Source organism: Zalophus californianus, chromosome 7, assembly GCF_009762305.2.
Source record: "Zalophus californianus isolate mZalCal1 chromosome 7, mZalCal1.pri.v2, whole genome shotgun sequence".
Taxonomy (NCBI): Eukaryota; Metazoa; Chordata; class Mammalia; order Carnivora; family Otariidae; genus Zalophus; species Zalophus californianus.
Window position 1 is genome coordinate 78,729,257 of NC_045601.1, and position 19,366 is coordinate 78,748,622.

General features: G+C 33.9%; 1 protein-coding gene across 4 annotated transcripts in view; it reads left to right on the forward strand.

The window, feature by feature from the left end:
• LOC113927426 (pleckstrin homology domain interacting protein) overlaps window positions 1–19,366 on the forward strand; it is a 138,112-nt gene that overhangs the window by 88,502 nt on the left and 30,244 nt on the right. For all 4 annotated transcript variants that reach the window (XM_027603247.2, XM_027603246.2, XM_027603245.2 and 1 more), the window contains exons 21-27: window positions 3,083–3,223; window positions 6,176–6,252; window positions 8,461–8,692; window positions 13,354–13,473; window positions 15,195–15,302; window positions 15,851–15,975; window positions 16,106–16,188. In XM_027603247.2, the coding sequence (XP_027459048.1) occupies window positions 3,083–3,223; window positions 6,176–6,252; window positions 8,461–8,692; window positions 13,354–13,473; window positions 15,195–15,302; window positions 15,851–15,975; window positions 16,106–16,188 (886 nt within the window). The remainder of the gene's footprint in view (window positions 1–3,082; window positions 3,224–6,175; window positions 6,253–8,460; window positions 8,693–13,353; window positions 13,474–15,194; window positions 15,303–15,850; window positions 15,976–16,105; window positions 16,189–19,366) is intronic.

Genomic DNA, 19,366 nt, shown 5'->3' on the forward strand with positions numbered 1-19,366 from the left:
AAAATGTCTTTTTTCTTACTTAGCTATCACTAGCAGCTGTTTAGACAAGAGTAGGGCTGAAATGAGGGCAGGGTTCTAGTGATAAGACTGGTTCCACAACCACAGAAGGAAGCAGAGAGTGGAGGTGGATGGAGGAACAGGGAATGGTTGAATTCAGATGCAGTATTATATAGGTCTTGAAGTGCACATCCAGAACCTTTTAGGAATACAAAGCAAGACTTAAGAGTTTTGCTCTTTTCTCTCTCCTTCTTAGTGCAGTATCAGCACCCCAATGCACTTGTGAAGCCAAACCATGATGGGAGGAACAAAACCACATTGTAGATGGATTTACATGACTTACACAGGGAAAGTAGCGGGATACACGGTACAGATATTTGAAATAGCATATTCTTAGAGCTAGGAGGGGATATTGGAAATGTAAGGAAAAGCAGTTCTGTAGAGGATCCTATTAGATATATTGGGATAAAACACATCATTATTGAAATAGAGAACTAGAAGAGAATGTAAGACACTGAAGGATGAGTTAGTAAGCTGGGAAGTCAAGTTGAAGAACTCTCCCAGAATGTACCAACAAGGGATGAAAGGAAGGAAAGAATAAGGAAGTATAAAAAGCAAACATATGTATTTATGTAATATGTACGTGGATATATGTAGAGAGAGCACATAAGATTAGAAGTAGTAGTATAAGCAGTACTTAATGAGTCTTTGAAGAAGAGAAAATACAGAGGAAGGTAAGGGTTGAAAAAATAATGAACCAGAATTTTCCTAAAATTAACCTCTGGCTGGTGTGCCAAAGAGGATAAATAAGAAAAGACATCATGTCTCAAGGAAAAAATAATACAGAATTTAAAAATTTAAAATTCAACTAAGCACATTATAATGAGATTTGAAAACAACACAACATGCTAAAAGTTTCTGGAGAGAAAAAGAAAATCACCTGCAAATGAACATGAACTTGACTAATGTTGCACTTCTTATTTGCTGTTAACAAAACGAATTCCGTTGAGCATCCCACAGCCAGAAGGAGAGAGATGAAGAAATCTTTATGGAATCAGCACCTATTTTAAGAAAATTGGCTATAATCTCCATACAGTAACATTTGTGCCTATTTCTGGTTGGAATGGTACATGCTAGAAGCAAGTGCTAATGTGCATTGGTCCAAGGAGTGGAAATTCTACCTGTAAAGATGACAGGGCCAACGGAACCATGCTTCTTGTTCTGGACATCCTGCCACCAACTCATCCAACTGACAGACGCTTGTGCCTGCTCCTATATCATAGCCACAAAATTGGGTGGTATTGGTGCTGTCCCTGTGGGCCAAGTGGAGACAGGTATTCTCAAACCTGTGATAGTGGTCACCTTTGCTCCAATCACCATTACATTTGTAGTAAAGTCTGTACCGTGAAGCTCTTCCTGGGGCTAATGTGCTTTCCTATCAAGAACATGTTTATAAAAGATGCTTGCCATGGCAGTACAGCTGCTGACAGCAAAAATAACCCACCAATGGAAGCAGCTGGCTTCGCAGCTCGGGTTATTATCCTGAGTCATCCAAGCCAAGTCAGTGCTGGCTATACACCTGTGCTGAATTGTACACAGTTTCCCATTGCTTGCAAGTTTGCTGAGCCAAAGGAGAAGATTGATTGCTGTTCTGGGAGGAACGTGAAAGACGACCCTGAATTCTTGAAATCTGTTGATGCTGCCATAGTTGATATAGTTCTTGGCAGACCCATGTATGTTGAGAGCTTCACTGACTATCCTCCTTGGAGTCATTTGGCTCTTTGTGACATAAAATAGACAGTTACTGTGGGTGTAAACAAAGCAGTGGACAAGAAGGCTGCTGGAGCTGGCAAGGTCACCAAGTCTGCCCGGAAAGCTAAATAAATATTTTCCATAATACCTGCCACCTTGTCTTAATCAGTGGTAGAAGAGTGATCTCAGAACTATTTGTCTCAATTCACCATTAAGTTTAATATTAAGAAACTGTTTAGTAGTAATGCATCATAAAACCTTAAAGAAAAGAACCTTTCATGGATCATCTGGTTTGTGCGAGTGTGCAGCAATTTTAAGGTAATTAGTTTTTAAATCAGTACTTTTGGGGGGCGCCTGGGTCACTCCATTGGTTAGCCGTCTGACTCTTACTTTTGCCTCAGGTCATGATCTCAGGGTGATGAAATTGAGCCCCAGGTTGGGCTCTACGCTCAGCGCAATCTGCTTGAGATCCTCTCTCCCTCTCCCGCTGGTGCTCTCCCTCTAAAATACATAAATAAATCCTTAAAATAATAAATAAGTAAATCAATCAATCAGTACTTTGTAACGGAAACAACTTGACCAGAAATCTGTCAGAGAATTTTGAGACCCATTGAAACAAACTTTAATGAGAAGGGGAAAAAAAAAGATATAGATCCAAAGTTATTTTCTGTCATTTTAAAGATTTTCTTATTGTATGATGTATATTTATGATATATTGTATATATAAATCTGATGTCAGTCTTTTTTTGAAAGTAATCTTTATATATAGACACAAGTTTCTTTTTCAGGTGTGAATTCTTGTGTTTGTTGAGTTTGTTTATCTCTGTCACCACGTTGGACTTTATCAGTTTTTTTGATGATTGTTAGTTGTGTTCTCATTTGCTATATTCATTCTATAGTAGAAGAAAGATAGCCAGCCAACTGGTGTCCTAGCCTCATAGTGGCAGGGTAATTTTGTGACCACCATTTTGGTTTCCGTTTTGCCTCTGCCTATTACATATGCCTCACAGCTCTTGGTCCTCTCTTATATCTGTTCTATAGGTTTAGTGTGTGTATAGGAGAATTTGTTAGTCTGTAATTATGAATCCCTTAGTCTGTATCACTTAATCAGAAAAAAAATTTTTTTTATAGTTATATTAAGCCAGCAAGTGAATTTCAACATACACAAACCTGTGATTTAATGTAATGTTAAAATATTTGAATTGGTACCATAGTCCACTTATATGATTATCTTAAATATGAGTGGATTTTTTATAATTAAAAAATATACAACTTCTAAAGTAAAAGCATGCTCTTTAATGCTACTTTAAATAAATTTAATTTACTTTTTCAGAATCATGCTCATGAGCATTTCCTGGATCTTGGAGAATCCAAACGGCAGCAGGCAAATCAACACAATTACCGTACAAGATCTGCTTTGGAGGAGACTCCTAGACCTTCAGAAGAGATAGAAAATGGCACTAGTTCTTCAGATGTAAGATCTCAGCACATTTATAAATTTGTTTCCAGTTTAACTTTTTTTAAGTATGACTATTGTTCTTTGTATTCATTGACGTATTTATAGATGAAACTCAAAGATGGTATTTCTAGGTCTTAAAATAATAGTGTGATAGCTTCCATTTACTGAAGACCTGTTTTGTATGTTCCAGGCATGGCACACATATTCATTATGTCAAATTCACAAAACAAATGCATATGAATTAATTATTCCAATTTTATGTGTGAGGAATCTGAGGTTCAAAGAGGTTTAGATTACCTATGTACCTAACTATTAAATGGTAGTGCAGGAATTAAACACAGGGTCCTGTTACTCTAAAGCCAAGCTTTTAAAATAGTACCATGAAGGGGCGCCTGGGGGGCTCAGTCCTTAAGCGGCTGCCTTCACCTCAGGTCATGATCCCAGGGTCCTGGGATCGAGCCCCGCTTTGGGCTCCCTGCTCCACGGGAAGCCTGCTTCTCCCTCTCCCACTCCCCCTGCTTGTGTTCCCTCTCTCGCTGTGTCTCTCTCTGTCAAATAAATAAATAAAATCTTAAAAAAATAAAATAGTACCATGAAGCTCTAGTCTCTATAATAACTAATTAATAGACATTTGATAATTTTGGTTAGTTTTTGATCTCTGTACCAGTTTATAACTTCTCAATTTATTTTAAATTTTCCTTATATGTAATTATTTCCATAAATATCATTGTCCCTAAAATTACATATTCTTTCAACAAGGGAAGTCAATTTGCAATCACAGCTTAAACTTAAAAAATACTTAACAGCATCTCCCTTCCCTTCCTGATCACCCCCCCTCTCCCATTTAGGTCAAAGACTATGATCTTATTGACTATTATACATTTATGAACAATGTTAGACATATATGGAAATTCTCTGAGTATATTTTCTGTAGACATGGCAATAAAACTCAAACTGAGAGTATGCTAACTGCAACTGAATAGTTGTTCTCCAGTGGCTTTAGGTCCTAGGGTGGCCAGGTCAAAATGGTATGTCCAATCTGGTAAAAAGGACCAAATATACTAATAAATCTGATACATGACAGTTTAGATATATGCATAAAACATAAAATATATGTGAGCTAGTTATTTGCCTCTTTAAAATGTTTCTTTCTTTTTGAAAGATTTAGTATGATTCTTTTAATAATATGTTCCTATAACTTTAAATAAGATTCAACTTATTAGAATCTTATGTATTCCAGGTACATTTGTCACATAAAAGGTTAACTAAATCCTTATTTGTCTTCAAAACTAATTTGCTTCTATTTTAACATCCTTTTAGAGCAATTTAGAGGAATACATTGAGAACAGAATATCATCTTGAGCACATTAATTAATGAAAAGAATCCTATTTTTTTTATTCAAATAGATTGTACTCTTCGGTGTAGTACCTTTTAATTTTGTACTAAGAATACAGAAGTACATTTCTTTTCTCTCCATTTAAAGAAGTAATATGTATAGTAAGGATGGGAATAATCAGATCATTATGTTTACATTCTTTTTTTTAGTTATATTGAGCAGAGATTAAATTTTCTAACTAAAATTTACTGTTGGATTTTGATCTTTTTGTATTTACTTAGTTTTCAAAACTTTGTGGAATAGCTGTGTAATACACATTCTTCAATATTAAAACATCAGAAAGAGAAAACTTTTCTCCCAAGATATGCTATTTTATTTAATTAATAAAGGAATACATCCTATTATTTTGAAAAATTCTTTGAATGTGCCCAGCAAGTAATAACACTGAACCATTCTTGTGGAGAGTAGTCTAAACTTTGGAGTAGCTTAGTTGCTCATTAATTGTGTTGTACAGGGTAAATTTCTTAACCTTTTTAAGCTTTAATTCTTTTGTTTAAATAACTGACCCTATCCCAGTAGTGTTTTATCTAGATCAAATGGGATGATGTATACACATGCTTAGAATAGCTTTTGTAATATAGTAAAAGCTTAATTAATTTGATGTTATTTTTATTGAAGTGTAGAATTTTATTTGAGCAAGGGAGAAATTGAATAAGGTATTGTGACGCCGAAAAACAGATTTTTTTTTTAAAGATTTTATTTTTTTGAGAGAGAGAGAGCCAGCTAGAGGGGAACACAAGCAGGGGGAGTGGGAGAGGGAGAAGCAGGCTCCCGGCTGAGCAGGGAGCCTGATGTGGGGCTCGATCCCAAGACCCCTGGGATCATGACCTGAGCCGAAGGCAGACGCTTAACAACTAAGCCACCCAGGCGCCCAATACAATTTTTTTTTTTTAAAGATTTTATTTATTTATTTGAGAGAGAATGAGAGATAGCACGAGAGGGAAGAGGGTCAGAGGGAGAAGCAGACTCCCTGCTGAGCAGGGAGCCTGATGTGGGACTCGATCCTGAGACTCCAGGATCATGACCTGAGCCGAAGGCAGTCGCTTAACCAACTGAGCCACCCAGGCGCCCCTCAATACAATTTTTATAAAGAAAATGGCCTCACTGGACTATCCTATGTTGAGCAGAGAGTATTTACTAAAGAGAAACAGTCTTTGGGTAGTTTTTAATCCTCTATCACTCGTTTAAAATAATACCAAAGTTGGAATACTCTTTTTTGTATGTGTAATAAAGCTTTTTTAAATAATAATGATGACAGTAAGTAAAATGTAAACTCCTAATTGAAACTTCTCAATATGTTAATCATCTGAGAGATTGCTCTGTATCCAGTATTAATAGGTATTATTTCATTGGATACATTTTTCACTGGATACATTTAATGATTTGGATACATTTAATAATTTTGTATTAAATATAAAATCTATGTTTTAAAATAATTAAAATCGGGTTTTCAATTGTTGTAAATACCCTAATGTGATTGGTACTATTAGATATCACTGCTATTTTCTAATAATTCTAGAATGTTATTTTGTAAAATTAAACAATAAAATATGTGTGAAATATTTCTTAGGAAGGTGAAGTTGTTGCTGTCAGTGGTGGGACATCTGAAGAGGAAGAGCGAGCATGGCACAGTGATGGCAGTTCTAGGTAATTCAATGAATTTGTTTCTCCACATGTAATATGAAATCTTTAGAAAGCTGAAAATTCTTCTTTTCAGCAACACATTTCAGAATCTCTTTGGGTTTAAAGTTGGTTCTTCTTCAGAGATCTTTTTGTAGTTGTCCAAATTTTAGGACATTTTCTTTCTGACATGTTTTATCTGGTAAGAAAAAAATGTTGGTTATTGAAACTAGATCTATAAAATGATGCTTTTAGCCTTCTTAGTTGATATTTTATTGTCTGAATACTATTATTTGTAGTACTGAACCACAAATTCATTACCGGTTTTGAGAAATACATAAGCATTAAATTATGAAAGTAATGAGATAGTGTAATTTGTTGAATGATAAATTATTTCTTCCAGCAGTGAGAATAAGCTTTCCTCTTCCTGTTATTCTTACCCCATTTGACCATGGAAGTGAGGATTCCTTATCTCCTGTATATATACTAGTGATCCACATTGTTACAAGGTTGGTGATCTTTGCTGACCTTGGTAGCATTCCCAAGCCTTTGGGAACATGGTGATTATATTTAGCTTACACTTACTCCCCATCAGCAGTAGCTCTTAAAATTGCCAAGGAAACCAAGAGGTGGAGGTTATAATTCCTTATATCACTGTAAGAATCAAGGGCTTTCTTATTCCCACAATAGTGACTCCCAGCAATGATACGCACATACCCATAGTTGTGTCTGGTAGTTTCTTTATATTTGAAACAGGGCAGTGAAAGAAAAACTCTCTTTCTTTTGTGTTTTGTCTCAGTAATGGAAGTAGAGTATCTCAAACCATGAGACAACACAGAGGTTCTTATAGGAAAGAGTATTAGTGGTTTCAGCAGATGAGGGGCAATTTTAAAGAAGATGGGTTCTGCAGTTTGAAGTTAGATCTATGCTAGAATCAGAAGATTTTCTGTAAGTCCTGAGTACTCCAGAGAGTAGCAGCTGTGAGTATTTAGCAGGTGCCATTTATTGTGACCATGGCTGGAGTTAGTATAAATAAATGCTCATAAGTTGAGGACAGCTTATTCTTGGATAGATGTTTGCTCTGTGGATACATTCGCATGCATCCAGTGTAATGTCTAAAAATATTTTTTAAATTCTTTAAAATCCTTTGCAAGTTAACATGAAGTCATGAAATCATACTGGAAAGCACGTTAATTATTTGATTGTTACCTGTGATGATTATTCTTGGGGAGATATTTGTAGACACCTACTAAGGACATTCAGGACAGGGGTAAGAGGTGGTGGTACTAGAATAAAACTCCAGAAAAATCTGTCCTTTCAATGTTAATCTTTATAGAGGAGTAAGGTCATACATCACTAAATACAGGAGAACTAATTATTGATTTTAACATAGTATAACTTAGATTTCTTTAAAGCATTTATATTTATATTTTAAAATTGTACAAAATCAAGTAGTATTCTCATGTACTAAAATTAGAACATAAGATAACATAACTGGATTATTTTGCAACATCAGTTCGGTAAAAATTAGGTCTTTTGAAGGTAAACTGAAAAGAAAAGCAAACATGGTTGGTAGTGATAAATAAAACACGAAGGCCTTTATTTTTCAGAATTGTGTCATTCTTTGAAGCATAAGATGTACCTAACGTAAATATAGGTACTGAATAAAATTTGCAAGCAGTCTTCCTACTGGGCCAGAACACTTCTGACAGTCCCCACCCCAACCACATTTAATATCTAGCTATCATGAAGGCAGTAGTGCTCTATCATTGGAGTTCCCCTAGTCAAGAGTTCCCACCTCCTCTCAAAAAAGTAATCTCCATGTCTCTTCCTCAGTATTGATATCTCTTGTAGTATTCCATACTATCTTTGTACTGTTCCTGGAATTGAGGAAAGTGACCCTCTGCTCCTTATTTTTGTATGCCCCACGGTATGTTGAACATATGCCGCACTCAGAAATTAATTTTTTTGTTAAAATCTAATAAGGCACTTAAATTCATTGTTACAATTAAAGCTGTATACTTATTTACCTTAGAAAACTTCTTTGAGATATTTAAGTAAGTTAAGCCTACAGAATTTAAGAAACCGTTTAAAAGGTGATGAGTTGAAAAATAGGGAAATACTTTTAGTTTATTTTGTGCGTATTCTTTATTGAGATCTCTCTACATTTTTCTAAAAGAAAGTCTTACAGTATATCTGGCATATATATTTTTTAAATCCCTTTTTGCCTTCTAGTGACTACTCTAGTGACTATTCTGACTGGACGGCAGATGCAGGAATTAATCTGCAACCACCAAAGAAAATTCCTAAGCATAAAACCAAGAAAGCAGAAAGCAGTTCAGATGAAGAAGAAGAATCTGAAAAACAGAAGCAAAAACAGATTAAAAAAGAAAGGAAAAAAGTAAATGAAGAAAAAGATGGACAAATATCACCAAAGAAAAAGAAGCCCAAAGAAAGAAAACAAAAGGTTGATTTTGTTTTAATATAGTTTCCTGTGAAAACAAAAGCACTCCTTTTAAAAGTGCTGTTGATGAACATAAACATTGTTGAGGTGTACTAGCATACTGGTAGTATTTGAAAAAACTCAGAAGTACACAGTAGTAGAATATACTGTAACAAAACATTTAATTTACTCAAGTTTTCAATGTTTAGCATGTGAAAGTATTTTACTTACAGAATTATCATATTCTAAATATTGAGCATTTAATCTTATAATTTGAGCAGATTTTTTTGGTAATCTGGTGGGATTTATTCATTTGTGTATATAAAAAACATTACAAAATGTAGTTTTATTCATCTTTTAATTGCTTTTACTTTTTAACCATCCTTATTAATTGTTATTGCTGAAAATAACCAGAAAGCATAGCATGTACATCACCTGGAATAATAATGGCAGAACTTGTCATAGTTGATATTAGACAATTATGAATCTAAAGTAGGACACTACCGTTACCAAGATTTCATTAATTTACAGAGCATGTGAGCCATAATTAGATGGTCCTTAGGTCAGTAGTAGTATCGGTTTGATTACTTCATCTTTAGTCTGTGGATAATTTGAGACAGATCAGAGGATGTAAGAAATAAATGTTACGGAAATAAGATTTGTCACCTCTAATGGAAATGGGATTCTTTTAAAAAATAAGACTTATTTCACTTTTACTCTAAAGTAAATGAAATACAAGGGACATGTTTTCTATTCCCTAAAAGACTATAAATGGAAAGTATATTTGGTTAAATAAACACAAGGAAGATTTTTTTTTTAACTTCTTTCATTTTTAGAATTAAATATAAGTTGTCAAATGTAGAATTAAATGCTAGGGAGACTAAGAAGGTCAAGAAGGTCTTTATCTCCAGAGAGCCTTGAAAAATTTAAGAATACATCTGTTTTAAGTGTTTTATCTGCTTCATTTGAGCTCTTACTTGTTTCAGCTTTATAATTAGGAATTGCTTTAATTTGGATCCCACAGCTACTATTCTTGTTACCTCTTTTGCTTTTGTCTGGGAAAGATTTACCAAAGAGAATATCACATATATGCCCACATTTTTCTCTCCTGTGTTGTCAGTGATGATAAAAGGAGGTTAACCCATTATTTATGTGGTACGCAGAATGGTTAAAGAAAAATGATTTAGCCCTGTATCTAATTTTTTTTTTCTTATCTCAAGACAGTTTTGATGAACTTTTGAGGTTTACAGTGTTTAAGTCCCTGTGAGAACATAATTTTTTGGTCCCAAGAGTGCAGTTTACTTCACCTAATTCCTCTTGATTTGATACTTGTGCACAAACTAACACCTTGGGGCTTCTTCATGCAGTGCCATATTTGGATCCACTGTTACTGTTTGGCATATTTTAATTTCACTGTTTTGCTTGAAGTATTATAGTAGGATTTGTGTGCCAGTAATTTATGTGGGACAAACTTTAAATATCATGAAGTGTAAGAATATTACAGACTATTCCCTTTAATTTGGTTTTCGTATACCTGGTTTGGTATTAGTCTACCAGTGGATTTAACAGTAGATGGAATTGTTCTCATTCCTTAGTCTTCTTGTCCCAAATAAACACTATTTCCCTTCTTATGCATAGAGTTGTACAGCTGGAAAGTAACTGAGAGATCATTAAGTAATTAATATTTAACGCATGTATGAAAAGATGAAGATATTTTCCATCTGACTAATTGTATTCAAATTAAGCAAAAAATAGTAAAAAGGCAGATAACAGAAAAGTGCTTATTTAAAAATAGAATTCTCCTGGGGCACGTAGGTGGTTCAGTCTGGTTAAGTATCCAGCTCTTGTCATGATCTCAGGGTCATGAGATTGAGCCCCGAGTCAGGCTCTGGGCGGGCGTGGAGCCTGCTTAAGATCCACTCCCCCCCAACCCCCACTTTCTCTCTTAAAAAAAAAAATTGTCCAGAGATGCAGTAAAGTTATCTCAGATGTCTGATATATGTCCATTATGCTGATAGGAACTCTGGAAACCAGATCAGTAAATTTATTATTGAGTGCTTACAGTTTATAAAGCAGTACAGTGGATAAAAAGAAGTGTAAGACATAGTGCTTTCTCTCAAAATAATGTGTGACTAACAAGTTGCTTGAATCCCCCAAGATAAAAATAGAGTATCACATTATCTAATATGTTTAATTGCCAGATTAATTTTAAAGATGGTAATTCAGAAATCAAATAAGGACATCTTTTCTTAGAGTTTCAGTTAAGGCTTCCAGAATAAGTAAAATATGAGGTGGACCTAGAAGAATTTCCATGGATAGAAAGGAAAGAAATCAATTACCTCTATCTCCAAAATTAAAAAAAAATTCAAATTATGAGGCTGAAATTTTGAGGAATCTTCAATGCATTTTATCCTAAGTGGTTTTAAGTACCGTGTGATAGAACTGTACTTAAACCAAAAATTCTAGGTTTCCCAAGAATTCTTGGGGAATAAGATGTATCATCATACTGATTCTTGTTTGTGCCATAGCATAGTCATAATTACAGTTATAAATATGATCATTCCTATTTAATAGCTAACTTACCTGGTTTCATTTAAGAATTATTAGCTATTTCGGTTGATAATAGATATTCTCCTTACAGGAAGAAATATTATTAAGTCAGAGGAAAACTTTTTCAAACACACTTTAACTCAAAACCTCAATGTATGAAACTGAAAATCTGTGGCTCTAACTCTGTCATGTAACAGCGGTGCTCAGTAACTGGACAAATTAACTTTTCAAATATCCCCTGACTTAATCTCTCAAAATAATATATACAAAATTTATTTTCTAAGTTTTCCCCTCTGCCCTTCTCCAGCCCTCCTCTTCTTACACTGACAATTCTTTTAGTTGTTTACACCAAAACTGTGGTGTTATCCTTAATTAATTTTTTTCTCTCATACTCTGCATCCAGTCCATTGGGATTTTTGTGGCTCTGTCTTCTAAATACATTCAGCACTTGAGTATTTTTTTGCCACTTCTGCTGTCGCACTCCTGTGAGCCACCATAAGCTCTTGGTTGTATTACTGCAGTAGTCTTCCATCTGTCTTCCTGCTTCCCCCCTTTTCACCCTAGGTTCTATTCACTAAAGCAGGGATCAACAAACTTTTGCTGGGGCCCACTACCCTGCTGTTGTAGCCTAAGAGCAGCCATAGACAATACATAATGAATGGATATGGCTGTGTTCCAAAAATTTGATTTATAAAAGTAGAAGCAGCGGGACTTGAACCATGGGCCATAATTTGCAAATCCCTGCTCTGATGCATCCAGAGTGATCCTTTTACAAGTCAGATTCTATCACTCTTTTGACTAAAATTCTCCAGTGGACCTATCTCAGTAAATGTCAAACTTCTTTATCCCTCCCTTACTCTTCAAAGAGTGAGTGCTCCCTGATATGTTTGAATGAGAAGTTGCGTTTAGTAGGAAGAAGAGGAAAATGAATATTGAGTAACAGCTGTTAGCAGTACCTTCTGTAGTGTTCTCCGATATCCCATTATGACGTTATTTCCTTTAGTGAACTTGTGTTAAGTCACAATGATAACTACCTTCTTTTTTAAAAAAATACAAGAGAATAAAATTTAGAAGTCTTAATGTACAAACACTGAACTAAAACATTTTTAGTCAATTGCATGAAGTTTCTCTACTTACAAATAATACTAGGTTTCAAGGACTCTTAGAAAGTCCATTTTTCCTAAGTCTAAGGTAATACCCAGACAATAATGGCCACTTGCGGGCAAAGTTAAAAAAGCTGCTTCTCAGAGATTTATTTTTATATTTAGCCACAGAAGTTAAAATAAGGGACCTGGGGGCACCTGGCTGGCTCAGTCAGTAGAGCATGTAACTCTTGATCTCAGGGTTATGAGTTCAAGCCCCACATCAGGTATAGTGCTCACTTAAAAAAAAAAAAAAAAAAAAGGTAAGGGACCTGGCTTGATGACATTTTGTTTGAAAAAAAAATCTGATAGAAATATTTTTTCTAGAAACTAATGAGCCAAGTGTGTAATGGCTACTTCAAAAAGGGGAGAAAATATTCCTGGGCGTTGTATAAGTATAATGCCCAGCCCACTGAAACAATCAGCCTTCTGCATTTTCCACTACTCAGCCCATATGAAAATATCTTATTTATTTCTTACTAACATGCCATGACTATGATTATTTATTTGAGAGAGAGGGAAAGGGAGATGCAGACTTCCCGCTGAGCAGGGAGCCCGATGCAGGGCTCGATCCCAGGACCCTGAGATCATGACCTGAGCTGAAGGCAGACACTTAACTGACTTGAGCCACCCAGGTGCCCCAAAGTAAGTTTTTTGATACTCAGTATATATTTTTGTTCAAAGATCTCCTTCCCCTTTTATTTAATTACCTCTATAGTTATTTTTTTAAAGGTTTACTTTCTTGTTTGAGAGAGCAAGAAAGCACAGTGGGGAGGGGCAGAGGGAGAGAGGGTCGTAAGCCGACTCCACACTGAGCATGAAGCCTGACATGGGCCTCGATCTCAGGACCCTGAGATCATGTTCTGAACCAAAACCAAGAGTCAGATGCTTAACCAACTCCACCACCCAGGCACCCCTATCGGTATTTAAAGGACATATTGAGAGATGATTGCTTTTGTGATAATATTATTTTATAATGTTCTAAACTCTTAGAGATTGGCTGTGGGAGAACTAACGGAGAATGGTTTGACATTAGAAGAATGGTTACCTTCAACATGGATTACAGATACTATTCCCCGAAGATGTCCATTTGTGCCACAGATGGGTGATGAGGTATTTTTAAACTTTTAAGAACAGTCTTTGTTTCTTAGAAGTATCTTTAAGGTTTTTAAAATAGCTCTTGAAACTGTAGAAAATAGCAGTTGCATAAAGTATCTCATTTTAGATGTTTGTAGCTGTGTATGGAAAAGGTATAAGTAGGAGGAAAACTTTGATCTTTTTTGAGACCACTTGCCACTTTAAATATTGCAACAGGAAAACTAAATATTGTAAGAGAATGGAAATTTTATTGGCATTTTAAAAACTAGTATTTTTTTAATAAGAGGATTCTATTGCCAATTTTCTTTTTCTTTCTAAAAGTATATTTTTCTTAGCTTAAGGCTTAAATACATAACATGTTAAAGGAAAAATGCAATTCATCATTTTATTTTATATAAAATATACTTTTATATAAAATTGTAATTTTATTTCATAAGTTTTCATTTGAATACAATGCTTATAATTTAGATCTTTTAAAAAATTTATTAGAATCAATTTTTTAAGAAAATGTGATTGGTCATCATTTTGGACTATGTACTTATGAATTTGAAATGAAAATGTAAGATCTTAGATCAAAATTTCCTGGTCCAGTGTTCATGTCTTCTATTTTATGCGTAAGTGTTGAGAAGCAGAGTCATCTGGTATCTAGTATTGGCAGTAATAAATTAGGAAGTACAATATGAGCTTCTTTAGCAAACCACACTAATTAGCAATAGAAAGTGGCAAGTGATAGTAAAAAAAAAAGGAAACAAAAACATTTTAATGCCCCGGTAACTCTAAAGAGCAGTCTGAGAAAAAATTTATTTAGGCACCCTACTTAAGAAGACTTGAAGAGCACAGGACATTTCTACATTGTCATAATTTAGTACGATGATAGAGCCTAACAAGTCCTTGAGCATCAAGAAGATGCTTGATTAAATTTAATATATTTCAAGATAACTAGAAAGTGTCTAAATTCTTATTGAATAATTTTCTTTCAAAATGTTTAAGTTGTCTTTTTAATTGTTGGTGCTTAAACAGGTAAGTTCTCATTCAGCGTTATTCCTTTGTATGAAATTTCAAACTGGAGTAATAGTGATATTAATGAGTAGAATAAAAGTATGTAGAATAATGGATATCCCAGAATGTTACTAAGAACTTAATCGCATTTTAAAAAATTTTAATATTTTTTAACAAGCTCCACTATTTTTTTTGTAGTGGGAAGAATACTTGGTATCAGACTACTATGTCAAGTGCCAGTAGATACCAGGATGGTAGTCGGGTGTCATTTAAATCTGAACTTTATAAAATGAAGACATAAATATATACCTTGCTCTCTTTATAAGGATAAAATATAAATCCTAAATACATTTTTCATTTCAAAGTTTACTGCATATGTACAAACCACTTGCTACCCAAATACGTGAATAATAAACTGATCATGACTCCTAGTTACAACTTACTTTGTTTTACAGCATAGGTCAGCTTATTTTGAATCCAAAAATAAAACAGTGAAACAAACAAAAAAACTGCTCATTTTATCATCTTAGTGTATAACCAAAGTAACATTATTTAGGACACTTTATGATTAAGTGGCAATTAGGACAACTTGAGACAAAGAAGGTAAAATTATCAAAATATTAGAATTTCTTTTGAAAGGATATTAAATTCTATCTTTGCAGTTTTAGCTGATACCTTACATCTTGGGTTAAGGGAACCATTCAAGGCTTAAAATTGTGACTTTGTTTACTTTTTAGGTTTATTACTTCCGGCAGGGACATGAAGCTTATGTTGAAATGGCCCGGAAAAATAAGATTTACAGTATCAATCCCAAAAAACAGCCGTGGCATAAAATGGAACTACGGGTATGGTGTTTATTACTTAAAAGATGTAGTTTTAGATGAGGTAGAAAGTTGTATTGAATGTTACTCTTTTCACTGTAAGAAACTGTTTCATGAAGATAGGTTTTTTTAATTGAAGCAGTCCTGGAGAGTAAGAGTTATTTAATTTTCAAAGAAACACAAGATTAAATTTATGTACTCCAGTAGTTTATAAGTTGGGTACGAAGTGTAATTATAGTGAAAATTAACACTGATGTCTAAGGTAAACTTCGTATTTGTAAATAAGTATTTTTAGATTTATCAGCCAGAGTTCAAAATTATGTAGAGGTCTTTGGAGCTATATTGGAAAACTTCTATTTCAGTAGTTTTCTCCCTTTTTTAAAAAGTTTTTATTGAGATATAATTTAACTATAAAGTGCACAAATTCGTCTTCAGTACATAGGTCAACAAATTTTGCATGCACAGAATAATCACCACCTAGATCAAGATTGAAATGGAGAAATGTTTTATGTTTATCAGTTTATTTTGTGATTTATTTTGTGAAGACAGTTTATTTTCTATTTCTTTCTCAGGAACAAGAACTGATGAAAATAGTTGGCATAAAGTATGAAGTGGGATTGCCTACCCTTTGCTGCCTTAAACTTGCTTTTCTAGATCCTGATACTGGTAAACTGACAGGCGGATCATTTACCATGAAGTAAGGACTATTGAAAGAGGCAGTGGTTTCTTAGTATTGTACACTGTTTTTCAAGATTCAGATAAATTTTAACCTCTTTTAGATATTTTTAGGTATGTGACCTAATCAGTTTGTTTCTATTTGTAATTAGATACCACGATATGCCTGATGTCATAGACTTTCTCGTCCTGAGACAACAATTTGATGACGCAAAATATAGGCGGTGGAACATAGGTGGGTAATTTATTTAGAAGACTTTTTTTTTAATCTAATAAGTGATTTACTATTTTTAATGATTCAGAAAGAAGATAATCAGAGAAATCTTCTTGCCATTTGTGGGAATGTTAATAGCAAAGTAAGAAGATAGTGTCAGGTACTTAAAATACAGTTGACCCTTGAACAATGCAAGGATTAGGAGTGCTGACCCCCCTGCATAGTCGAAAATCTGTGTATAACTTTTAATTCCTCAAAGAGTTAACTACTAATAGCCTGCCCTTGACCAGAAGCCTTACTGATGACATACACAGTCAATTAACATGTGTTTTGTATAAGTATTCTTACAATAAACTAGAGAAAAGAAAATGTTAAGAAATCATAAGGAAGAAAAAATGCATTTATAATATTGTACTCTATCAAAAAAGAAAAATCCATGTGTAAGTGGACCTACACAGTTCAAACCTGTATTGTTCAAGGGTCAATTGTCCTTTTAATCTCATTGATGCTGAAATTCTAAACATTTTCTCTCTTAGATTTGGAAACTGTTACAAGATTGTTTATAGCTAATCTTCGAGCTGTTTTATGTGTTGAATTAAATTTTCATTTAAAGATAAAACAATTCACACTTGAAGCAAAAGACCTCTTCCAATTCAAAATGTTTAATAATTTGGACTGGGACTAAAGCTGAACTGGCATTTTTCTTTAATTGGTTTAATCTGTTACAATCTTTAAACTTAATATTGTAATCAGTACTCAAACTTTAAAAGTTTCCAGGCATTTAAGATGCATTAATTTATGTTCACATGGATGTGCAATTCATTAGAGTATTTTTTTTTTTAATTTTCAAACAGGGCCACTCTTTGTCAATTTGGAGTGGGCTGTGGTACATATATGGCATATTTGGTTTGAAAAAGCACATCAGTTGATATGCCAGTCCATCTCTTCTCCAGTGCCATTGGAAGACATTGGCATGGTGATATATCTTGTTTGGTCTTGGTAAACTTAGAAATTTAAATGTGTGCTCTAAAAAGAAGATTTAGAGAAATGCAAGTTAACAAAATTAGAGACATGGACGTTATCAAAAAAATTTACATTCCATATAAATTCCATTACACCATTTTTCTGGAAGCTTTGAAAGATGTGTTCTATCAAATAAGGGAATGAACCAAGGAAGGGAAAGACATGGAATCCCTCCAGGAGACAGGAAATCCAGAATAGGAAAGAGCCAAAATGAATTCCCAGTAATAGTCAGTAGAAGTCTCAGGAGAGCATCTGTCTAGCAAGTGTGTAAAAGGACCAGTTCAAAAGATGTTGTCCTCCAAGAGCAAAGTCTTCAGGAAAGAAAGAAAATGGAACTGATGAATTCCCTAAGGTGTCTGATTTTGTTGGAAATTATGTTGAAGAATGTTTTATAGTTTAAGCTGTTAGAGCATGTGGGAAGACTTAATAGTAAATCCAGAGAAAACCAATCACAAAAAAAGTGAAACAGTTACACAAAATTATAGAAGGGAAATGTGTACTATTTGGCTCTATAGCAAATAGTATTTACATAGTTATAAAAATGATATAGATTAAATAAAATACACATAATTACAATTATATGGAGAGGTCAATACTTAATGTCTAAAATTGATGAGTGAAGAAATAGCTCTGTACCCATCATTTAGAAATCTAAATTCAAGAAGAAATAGTTACAAGAGTTAAAGATGTTTTTCTTGGTTTTGATTATAAGCCTTTGGTACACTTGTTTTTTAAATTACTTGCATGTGTTACTGAAAAACTTTATTTTTTTAAAGACATGCATCTGCCAATATATTGCAGAACAATTATTAGCAATCAGAATCCACGAATATTCCAGAAAGGAGTTGGTAACAACCTAAGTAAAGAAAATACGGCAAGCATTAGACATATCAGAGAGATATTTCAAATGGTAGATGTACATTGGAATTCTCTTATCTGGATCATAACTTTTTTTTCCTCCCTAAATTTATAGATTAATACTTTGTTCTAAAGTTAGTACTACGTGGTCTTTTATTTCTGACGAAATAGGCATCTACCTACTGATAGCCACTTAAAATGTTTAGAAATGTTTAAAGCTTACTCCGAATGGTGTACTTATTCCCTGCTTAATTTCGTTATCTTTCTATAGTATTGTTCATTGTGGTTATGCATACATTATCCAGTTCTTCCTCTTTAGCATAATGTCATTAGTGTATGTAGGATCATAAAAAATAGCTCTTTGAAACTCATCCTTATGTTTAAGGTTGTGGTGGTGTCAAGAATGCTGTTTATTAATTATATGGTAGCTTCTCACTAAGTTCAGTGCCACTAATATGCATCTGAAGAGCAATTAGAGACTCTGTCTGGTAATAGATCATGTTTCCCTCTTAACATTGGCTGTTAGAATGCTTGCGTCTAAATTTGGGCCCCAATACATACCCATTCAAAGTTAAATATAACTTGACAAATGTAGTTGTGTTCTATTAACTTACTCCTGGCTCCCAACTTCCCTTTTTGTCATTAAATTTTTTTATCTTGTTTTTTAAGTTTTTAATTCATTTTATGCTATATATCTCTGTAAACTTTTAAATCTTTTTGGTAAAAAATGAGAATATAAACAAATACTTTTCTCTTTATGGGTTTGAAAATGAAACTTAGATGAGTTCTAAAATAATTAATTTGTTCAAAATCACACAGATAGGTTATTTGAACTCAAGTCTTTGAGACCCTAACCTATGCTTACCAGGAGAAAAACCACTCCATATTGTGAAAGCCAAGGAAGAGGAAAGAGTGGCAGAAGGAAGAGAGTCATTTACAGTTTTCATATGACAAGGAAGGAAGCTGAGAAGATAGTTTATTAGGGTCTTTGGGGAAAATAATTTTAGTGGCAGGTTAGTAGCTGAATGCAATCGGGTAAGGAAAGGAACACAGGGAGTGCTATTTTACAAAGATTAGTTGTTTTTCTTTTGTTACTCTCTTATTTTTATAGAAAAGAGAAAGTGAATTTATAAATGAGTGTTATAACTTCAGGGTGATTGACATGAAGGAAGGCAAGTTGGATGTTTTCTTTTTATTGTTTCTAGGCTAGAGTCTTGATGGAAGAACTTGGCTATAGAAAACAAGAAATTAAATATAGACTATAAATACTTGTTGGGCATAAATTATCTAAACCATGCTTTTTATTTGAATGAAGAGT